The sequence below is a fragment of the Erpetoichthys calabaricus genome, chromosome 6, assembly GCF_900747795.2.
Source record: "Erpetoichthys calabaricus chromosome 6, fErpCal1.3, whole genome shotgun sequence".
Lineage (NCBI taxonomy): Eukaryota > Metazoa > Chordata > Cladistia > Polypteriformes > Polypteridae > Erpetoichthys > Erpetoichthys calabaricus.
This window is the reverse complement of record NC_041399.2, coordinates 10,954,392-10,965,208: the sequence shown is the minus strand read 5'-3', so window position 1 is coordinate 10,965,208 and position 10,817 is coordinate 10,954,392. Positions and strand designations below refer to the sequence as shown.

Genomic DNA, 10,817 nt, shown 5'->3' with positions numbered 1-10,817 from the left:
CATGTGAAGGACTTGCACCCTGTCCAAGAACTGCTACTTCCTTACACCCAATGATTGCTGAGATTAGCAGCATCTGGCCAGCAACCGTACTCAGGATATGTGGGTTAGAAAAAGGGACGGTGCATAGACAGATAAAACAGACAAGATGGATAGATAGAACTTTATTTGTCCTCAGGGGTAAATTTGACTTTTTACAGGAGCTCATTAAATAAATAAATGCACACACACACAGAGAGACACAGTGATTTGAAGTCACACCAGAATAACCAAACAGAAACAAATTGCCTGACGTGGCAGTTCCTGTCCCACTAAGGCATTATCCAGGAGTATTCTCGGCACTCAAATGTGGCACACGGTGCCACAGCCAACCTGCCAAGTTGTTCTGCCTGCCTAAGGTAAAGTCAGTTCTGATGGAGGATCACAGGAATCGTCGGGTAGAGGGGGCCTTTCATCGGATTGTGGAATGGCCAATAGGGGGAGGCAGCTTGACGGCTGATGTCTCCAGGACTCTAAACAAAAATCCAAATCCTATTATGTGATATCATCTACTGTTAAATTCTGCTCCGTACTTGTAATATTTCTATTTTTATACTGTATTGAGGATTCTTGTCTTCTGTTCTGTGTATTGTATTATATTGGCCCCCTTGTTTTTGACACCCACTGCATGCATAACTGACCTGGAAATGGGGTCTCTCTTTGAAGTGCCTTTCCTAAGGTTTCTTCCATTTTTCCCTACTATGTTTTTTTGGGACTTTTTCCTTGTCTTATAGATAGATAGATAGATAGATAGATAGATAGATAGATAGATAGATAGATAGATAGATAGATATGAAAGGCACTATATGACAGACAGACAGACAGACAGACAGACAGACAGACAGACAGACAGACAGACAGACAGACAGACAGATAGATAGATAGATAGATAGATAGATAGATAGATAGATAGATAGATAGATAGATAGATAGATAGATAGATAGATAGATACTTTATTAATCCCAGGGGGAAATTCACAAAGATTAAAGACTCTTAAGAGAGTCAAGGCTGGGGGGCTTTCAAGAGGCAGGGCCTGTTAAAGCCCTTTGCAGCACTTCTTGTGTGATTTTGGGCTCTACAAAAATAAATTGTATTAAATTGTATTGTTGGTATAAAGGAGCCCTGGGAGGAGTGCACCATCTCTACATCCACTCCTTGAATAGTGGCCGGACAGACAGGCTCTTTGGTGTGGTGGAAGTCCATAAGCAGTTCCTTGGTTTTGCTGATGTTAAGTTGCAGACAATTCCCAAAGTTCTCCTCCTGACTCCTATCTTCTGTCTAATTCCCTTTATCAATACAACCCATAAGTGCAGAATCATCTGAGAATTTCTGCAAGTGACCTGACCTGTGTGTTATATTTATAGTCGGAGGTGTACAGAGTGAAGAGAAAAGCAGACCAGCCTGCACCTTGTGGTGCTCCAATGTTGCTCACATCCATATCAGAGATGCAGTCCTTGAGTCTCACAAACTGCAGTCTGCCGAACACACAGTCCATTATCCACAACACCATTATCCACCTGCATACCAGAGATAGCCATATGGTACTGAAAGCACTGGAGAAATCAAAAAACATCATCCTCACAGTGCTGCTAGCTTTGGCTAGACTTGTGGAGCAGAAAGATAATTGCATCTTGTCGTCCAATCTTTGTCTGATAGGCAAACTGCATTGGACTCAGACGGTCTAGTCCAGTATCAGCCTCACAAAGGTCTTCATGACGCGAGACGTAAGGGTCACTGGTCTGTAGTCATTAGGGGAAGAGGCGCCAGCCATCTTTGGAACAGGAACAATGCAGGATGTTTCTAACAGCAGTGACGCTTTCTGGAGCCTTACGGACACACTGAACAGGTTGCAGATGACACCAGAAAGTTGGTCAACACAGGCCTTAAGAACTCATGGACTTGGTCTTCAGTTATTGACAGCCTATACTGATGGTCAGAGGTGGACTCATCACTGGCTGCTCTCGTTGAAGTGGTAGGGAGATGTTTCTGTAGTAGAGATGGTGTAGAAACAACACTCTAAGGCCAGTTTATACTTTATGTGACATGACGCGTGCTCCTGTGGACACATTGTACTGTTTATAATTGTGTGCGTTCTTTGCGTAAATTTGGAAGATTCCAGCAGGTGGCAGTGCGAGATATCATCACGGTGAGAAAAGGTTCGGCTTCGCTGTGTTGTGAATTGCCTGAAACATCTATTAAATTCTGAGGACACCTTGCCACAATATCTCTGAACAGGATGGATGTTTAATGATTAAATCCATCAATCCTGGGATGCGCCCATTCCAGCTAGCTTTGGGCACAAGGCAGAAACAATCCCTGGATGGGGCATCAGCTCATCGCAAGGTGAATACAAGCACTCACACACATACTGGCGTCATTTTAGCGTCACCAAATCTCCAAACCTGTATATCTTTGGAAAGAAACCGGAACACCAGGAAAACATGCAAACTCCAGGCAGGGAACACCAGGAACGTGACTCCCTACTGCGAGGTAGCAGCGCTGCCACTCTGCTACTGTGCCACCCCCACGTGTGTAATTATTAACAGTATTCATTATTTAAATGAAGTTAACGACTTATCTGTAAAATGTAATATACATACTTTAATGCATTTCATCATGAAAGTGATGTCAAGTATAAATCTAAGGATTCTAAATGTGCAGAGAGCTGGAATATCATACATTTAATGTGCTCTGTGTGGTGATCTATTGCTGCTTGCTGCTGCTATCAGGTCAGGAGGAATGCCCAGAAGCGAGTAGCGATTAACAACCGGGTCGGTTTTAAGATGACGTTTGTGATGGTCTGCTTTAATGATAAAGTAAACTACGAGATTAAAGTGGGCAATTTGAGATTTAAGCCGAAACACTCACTTTAATCACAGAATAGACGTTTTCACCATGTCTGTAATTTTTTTCTCTGATGCCGTTGTGAAGGTGCAAAAAAAAAAGGCACAGAAGATGTTATGTAAGACCTTTAAAATGTATCGTATCATTACATTGAAGAATATGCAACGCTTGAATATAAAATCACCATGAATGCATTTGTATGTGCATCACCACATCAAACCATTCATCAAACATCGAAGCGCGCACATCAATCTCGTAGGATCCTCAAAGCGGCTTTCTGTCACATGTAGATAGTAAACAGAGACTCTGACGTCACGTCCCGACTTCATCACACTGCAACCCCCGACTTTTTGCTGGTACGGCAACTCACGCACACGTCGCGTTAATTTCTGAGGACCTGCTCAGAGGAAGCGTCAAATGAGAGCTGGGAATGCGTGGCAGCCATGATGTGTGCGCGTATGCATTTTGAGCGTGAAGTATAAATTGGCCCTAAGCATGTAAAGGCAGCGTTCTGTGCTCCGATATGAAACGTTTTATTTTAAAATGAAGAACTCAAGACTACGGTTATCCCAAAATATAATGCGCAATCACAGTTTCATTTACAAGCCAAAAAAAGTTCATAGAGCAAAAGTAAATCGTTTAAATGCCAGACACTATGAACAAACGTGGGTTCTGTGCTTCATTGACTGCCGAGTCTCTGCCTTTAGCTTGATGCTTTGGGAGTTGTCATTACAAATGGTAATTGTTATACTAAAATATACTCAAAAAAATTTAATTCTAACACTGTGAAGCTAAGACAACAACTTCATAGAGCCCTCCAAGATAAGACCAGGCCGAGATTTGCTTTCTTGCTTAGTTGGAACTCCGACTCTTGTTGGTGAAGTTAGGAAAAGAGATTTGCTCTTCATGCCTTCACCAAAATGACCCCTGTACACAAACGGTGCACATGACAGACAAAGAAATTAATAAACAATTGAAATAAAAGTCAATGTCGTCATCTCATTAGGACATAATAAATAGACACATTTTATAAAAAGTATGAAAACAGTTTATTAAACTTCATCAAGTATTTAAAATTCAACATCACCATGAAGGCTTACTGTATTTACAAAAATTACAAAAATATGCCTACACTTCCAATAAAAATGCATGAAATTTAGCATTTGCAATTAGTTTCTTCCTTCCGTCTTTCATCCATATACAATACATTGCTATAAAATGTTAACGATTCCAAACACTTACTCTCTAGAAGAAGTGTGGTATTTTCCAATCGGCACCACACACATTTTACATTTGCTGAAAGTCCTTCAGGACACCAGTGAGCTTTTTCATTTTGTCTTCCATAATTTTTTTGCTGTTAGCTGTTTCTTGGAGAAGCTGTCTCATCTCCTCTTCTACTTCATATACCTGAAATTAAACAACAGCAACATTTTTTTTCTTTTATAGCCCAAAAATCACACAAGGGATGCTGCAATGGGCTTTATTTAACAGACCCTGTTTTTATTGACGGCCCCCTGACCTTGACGAGACAAAAAACTTCCAAAACAACCCTTGTAGGAAAACACAAAAATGGAAGAACTCTTGGGAAAGGTAATTCAGAGAAAGACCCCCTTTCAGATAGGTTGGGCATACAATGGGTGTCAAGAAAGGTGATAAAATATAATACACAAAGCAGAAGACCTCTTCACAGAGCTTAATGGCCACTCCATCATGGCCACCTCATAAATATAACACAAAAGTACAAACGACTTTGTTCTTGCACAGCACACGTCACCATGATGAAGATGCACCAATGCTACCAATTCAGTACGTTCATCTACTGGGATGTGTAAACTTACAAATTTAAACATAACAAAATTATTGTTAGCATTATTTATTTAACCATTAGTAATGGCGCACTACACGATGACATGCAGTGAATACACTTGACTTGAGCATTCCTAGTTTTCCTCCTCTTTCTCTGTACGTTTATCATTCGTTTGCTCAGAGGTTGATGCGCTTGCTGCTTCCTGACCAGCTCTTCTTTCCTCCACCCTAGCGGCCCGCTTCTTTTCTTCTTCCGTCGGCATCTTTTCGCGTTAAAACTAATTAAGTCAGTGTTTGTGTTGCAATTACTTAGTATGTTTTCCTTAATTTTTCACTTAAGCTGGCACTTAAGTGTTCAATCTGCCTCAAGAATGATTTAAGATATGAACAAGTAGGGGAAGTGACGGCGAAGGTGGTAGTGATGAGAACGGCGCCTACGCAGGCACTGCACCGCCGCCCTACTGGCCGCTAACCACCCACAACACAAATGGAGCACAACAGAGCACACTTGGACATAAAGAGACTAATCAATGCCGTTAATATAAAAATGAACACAATTCATATAAAAATAGAATATAAACCTCATCTCTGTTGCCTGTCTTAAACACAACATCTACAACCTGTACTCAACTGTGCTGTCATTACTTGTTATTTCAATCTAACTATTGAATTAGTTACCTTCTTATTTGATGCTTCAATTTGCTTTTGCTTTTCAGCTGCAAGTTGTAGGAGTTCAGCCTGGTGGGCCACCTGTACAGACTCAAGTTGTCTTCTAAAAGCATCGTCCAATGAGCGAAGCTTCTCAACTGCAGCCCTTAAGTTGTCAAAATGCACACAAGAGAATATTAATTAATAGTGCAGGATTTTTAAGAATTCTGAATATCAACATCAATATCAATTAATTTTGTGTAATCCACTCTACTTCATATGCCACACAGAGTAAATAATATTCTGTTACATCCAGTTTGTCAGGGCAATTGCATAAATGTCTCTCTATTTGCAATTTCTTTTTATAAACTCTATACACAGTGTCAAGTTTTCATATTTTACTGTTACAGAACATTGACTCACGGTCGATTTAATTTGGCCTTTTTGACACTGATCAACAAAATAAGATTATTTAATGTCAAAGTGAAAACAAATTTCTGCAAAGTGATCTAAAGTAATTACAAAAATGAAACCCAAAGTAACTGATTGCACAAGTGTTCATCCCCTTCATGTCAATATTTAGTATATGCACCTTGAGTCTGTGTGCACAGGTCTCTCTCTCTCTCTATCAGCTTTGCACATCTGCACTCTGCCATTTTCCTTCATTCTTCTTTGCACATCTGCTCTGTCAGGTATCATGCTGATTGTGAATGAACACCTTTTTTGAAGACCAGCCACTCCAAGACCTTAATATTGTTCATTTATGCCATTCCTCTGTGTTATTTGAAAACAAAACCTCTCCCAAGGCTCCATTTTTTTCCCCAGACTGCATCAGGTTTTTCTCCAGGATGTTCCTGCATTTTGCTGCATTCACTTCCCCCTCCACCCTTACACACTTTCCAAGGACGACTGCAGAGAAGCATCCTCACAGCATGATGCTACCACTATTGTGCTTTACAATGGAGATGGTGTGTGTTTGATAATGTACAGTGTTTAGCTTGCTGTTTAGTCTGATGGCCAAAAGTCTGAATTTTAGTCTCATCAGAACCATACACTGTAACCCTCTTCCAGCTGACTCCAGGGCTACATGGGATAAATTATGAGGAAAGATTAAAAGAACTGAGGCTTTTCGGTTTAAGCAAAAGAAGATGAAGAGGAGTGTGGCATATGGCTGGGGGTCCTGCCCAGCCGGGACGCCTGGAGGGACAAGGAGAGGAGCAATACCTTCCCCGGGCCACGAGAGGGCGGCCGCCCTGGTCTGTGTGGGGGCCAAGGGAGCAGAGCTTGGAAGCTCATCCCGGTTGGGGCCTATGGTCACTGCCAGGGGGTGCCCGGATAATTAAGGAGTCCTGGAAGGCAGCAGAAGAAAGTGCGGCCGGAAGAAGAATCCGGTTGCAGGAGCAGCACTTCCGCCACACCAGGAAGTGCTGCTGGGAGAAGACCAGGAAGCACCTGGAGCACATCCGGGGGATGTATAAAAAAGGCCGCCTCACTCCATTCAGGAAGCCGGAGTCGGGAGGAAGAGGACGGAGCTTTCCTGGGAGGGGTTGGAGGCGATAGAAAGGAGGAGAAGAAGTCTGAAGGACAGTTTTATGGTGATTAGTGCCCTATATTATTGTGTGGTGCAATAAACGTTGTGTGTTTTCAGATATTCTGTGTCTGCCTGTTTGTGTCCGGGTCCGAATATTTCCAAAGGAGACAAGATTGAAGTGTTTAAAATTATTAAGGGAATTAGTTCAGTTTATAGAGATGGTGACTTTAAGCAAGGACACGGGGACACACTTGTTAAGGGTGAATTTCGCACAAACATTAGGAGGTGTTTCTTTATACAAAGAACCATAGACACATGGAATAAGCTACCAAGTAATGTGGTGGACAGTAGGACCGTAGGGTCTTTGAAAACTCGACTTGATTATAGAAAAATTAATTGGATAGGACTGTTAAACTTTGTTAGGTTGAATGGCCTGTCATCATCTAGATTGTTCTAATTAAAGTTTAGTATTACCAATTAACCTGCTCCTGTTTATTATTTTATTTTAAATTATTTTATTTAATAATTATAAATTTAATAATTATAAATAAGGTCAACATAAATGTGTAATATTATTGGAACATCTGGAAGACATTCAAATATGGATATCACTAAATTTTCTTAATCTAAATGACAAAAAAAAAAAAAAAAACAGATTGTGTGTTTTGGACCTTCTGATCTTACTTGTGCTCCAGAAATTAATCTTAGCCCTTTGACAACCTACTGTAAACGCTTTGCAAAAAATCTTGGTGCGATTTTTGATAATGCCCTTAAATTTGCTGAACAAATTAACTCCATTGTCATAGCCTGTTTCTATCAGTTCAGGGCGTTAGCTTTCTATACATGATTTTGAAACATTAATTCATGCGTTCTCGGCCTGACTACTGCAACTCATTCTACATTTGAGGTAATCAGTCATCGCTTGCTTGTCTTCAGCTAGTCTGGAACGTTGCTGCCAGGCTTCTAACAGGCATTTGAAAGCAGAGTGACATCACACCAGTCTTAGCTTCTCTTCACTTGCTTCCTGTATGTTACAGGATTGAGTCTAAAAGTTTGTTTTTAAGTCCCTGAATGGTGGGAATTACCTTACCGACTTCTTACACCCTTACTCTCCTTCACAATCACTGAGGTCCTCTGACCAAAAGTTATTGGTCATTCCGGGTTCTAGCTTAGAGGGGACTGTGCTTTTGCAGTAGCTGCCCCTAAGCTTTGGAATAGTCTGCCTTCTTATATTAGGCCAGCACCAACTTTGGTCAATTCGAAATCCTGTCTGAAAGCCTATGTTTTTGCTTTTAGCTTTTTAAACTTGTATGTGAGTATTTTTTGGGTGTGTTTAGATTACTGTATATTGCATATGTATGTTTTGCTGTAGTTATGGAAGATATACAGCACATTAGTTGACTTCTGTTGTTTAAAATGTGCTCTATAAATAAAACTGATTTGACTTAATAGATTAGTAATTATGAGGTTCAGAGCTCACCTGTAATACAATGGCGATGCTTTCTCACATGATTATACTTCTAAATTGACTAGGGGGGCTCCGCCCCCTGCTCGCTTCGCTCGCCAACCCCTGGTCTTGGGTAACCCGAAATGGATTTGAAAGAGATTATTGTCTGTCCTGGTAATTGTCACATATGTATCATGTTCACCATTACGACATCTGTAGGTTAGTTGAGCTAATATTATACCTCCAGTGCCGTGTATGTGTTTCATGTGGTAGTCGTTGTAGGCACATGCGCCCTCCGTACTATCTCGGGTTTGACTATGCTGTGTTTTGTGGACGCCGTACTCTCTCCGGTTTGATTGTGGGGCGGGACGCCGAAACCTGTTGTGTTTGTTTTGTCTGTGAGTACTCATATTATTGTATTACTGTAATGTGATTCACATATGCTGTGGAGTCCGTATCTCTGGGGTCTGCCTGTGGTGTGTTAGACGCGCGTTGTAGGCGCCCGCACCTTCTGTACTATGTCGGTTTTGACTATGCTGTGTAGTGTGGACGGTTAGGGTTCCGTATTGTCTGTGCTCGTTGCTTTATTTCGTATGTCCGTTAGTTGAGCTCTTTCAGTTTTGGTGGTGTATCAGAATTCACTTGCGGTGGTGAGCTATGGTTCAGAAACGCGTTGTAGGCGCCTGCGCTTTCCGTACTATCTCGGGTTTGATTATGCTGTGTGTTGTGGACCTTTGTGGACTCCGTAGTATTTCCCGTTTCACTCTGGGGCAGTGGGCTGAATCCTCTTTATTGTGTGGCTGTGTGGTTACCTATGGGCGCGTTGCCTCATTTCTTATTTACGTTAGTTGAGCTCCTTCATTATTGAGCTGTGACTCCTTCGTTTTCGGTGGATCAGACTTTGCTCGCTGTCGGCGCCTGCGCACTATGTCTCCTGCGTCCATGGGCATGCCATGTACCTGCGTCCATATCCGGTTTATTCTCAGTTAGTAATATGGATGCATCCTACCCTTTTAATTAGCTTGTTAATTAGGGTGAATGAGCAAATGCTCAGTGACCTCTTTGGACTGAGGAACATTAAAACTGACTTTAAAATAACAAGCAGTTAAAAAAAGAAAAGACACTATATATACAAAAAGCAATAATAAACATATATATTTTAAAAAAAAAAAGTACCTTTCTTTTTGACGGGATTGTTCTTTTTCCTCCAAAAGTTCCTTTTCTTTGGCATCAAATTTAGTTGCGATTTGCCTTACTTGGGCTTCCAATTGGGTAAGCTCATGATGGGTTTCTTGAAATTTTCTTTTCATGGTAGTTTATGAAACAAAATTTTTAAAAAAGTTTTAATATTATGCAGTATTACATAGATATAAAAGATGATCTGCTGTGACAACCCCTAACGGAAGCATCCAAAAGAGGGAGAAGAAGAAGATTACACAGAAATGATATATCTGTACAATATGTACCTCTTTTCTTTTAAAAGATCTTCAATTTCTGCTTCCTTATCTTCTAGATGCTGTTTTAATTCTACTTTTCTTTCAGTTAATCTTTCCACCCTTGCTTGTAACTGTTGAATGTGTTCATTTTCATTTTCAAGCTGTTCTTGAAGAGATTTTTGAGTCTGTAAATGTTCTTCTCTAAGTTTCCTAATCTGTCCATCCCTTTCTTGCAGGGCCTTTGTAAAGACACAGGCAACATATTAATGAATGCATTAACAACTATTTTAATAAATTAATCAAATACAAAATTTAGATGTATTCACACAATTCATGCAATTTACATTTATTTGTAATCTGAACTAAGCATTGCTAAAAAATAATCTAAAAAATGTAGTTTGATCATCATATTATGGAGTTGAACTACGAGGTTTGTCATTCATGGAATTCTTAAACTGCAGTCCCAGCAAGGGGGTTTTAACACACGATTACTTAGCAGTAAGGCACTTTGGATTTTTTTAAAACTGGAATACCCACTCGTCTTCATGAGAAGTCTCAACTCATACACACTGTACATAGTAAGATACTCTGGGATTTGTCTTTTATTCCAATTGAAGACTTTCTTTCCACAAACAAATCATGTCAATATCCTTATATACTGTAGATCTTATATGGGTGTGACATTACTGTAAAATAGATCAAGGTCCCCTTCTGTTGAGGGCTATAATATGACAGATTACTGATAATCATGCCATGACCTGGCGGCACGGTGGCGCAGTGGTAGCGCTGCTGCCTCGCAGTTAGGAGACCCGGGTTCACTTCCCGGGTCCTCCCTGCGTGGAGTTTGCATGTTCTCCCCGTGTCTGCGTGGGTTTCCTCCGGGCGCTCCGGTTTCCTCCCACAGTCCAAAGACATGCAGGTTAAGTGGATTGGCGATTCTAAATTGGCCCTAGTGTGTGCTTGGTGTGTGTTTGTGTGTGTCCTGCGGTGGGTTGGCACCCTGCCCGGGATTGGTTCCCTGCCTTGTGCCCTGTGTTGGCTGGGATTGGCTCCAGCAGACCCCCCGTG

General features: G+C 41.0%; 1 protein-coding gene across 1 annotated transcript in view; it reads right to left on the bottom strand.

Annotated features, from left to right (window-relative positions):
- Positions 1-3,906: 3,906 nt before the first annotated feature.
- The window catches only part of LOC114653204 (leucine-rich repeat and coiled-coil domain-containing protein 1), a 112,466-nt gene continuing 105,555 nt past the window's right edge, over positions 3,907-10,817 (bottom strand). Inside the window, 4 exon segments of the mRNA XM_028803388.2 lie at positions 3,907-4,288; positions 5,366-5,501; positions 9,490-9,615; positions 9,780-9,988. Coding sequence (XP_028659221.2) covers positions 4,169-4,288; positions 5,366-5,501; positions 9,490-9,615; positions 9,780-9,988 — 591 coding nt within the window. The 3' untranslated portion in view covers positions 3,907-4,168.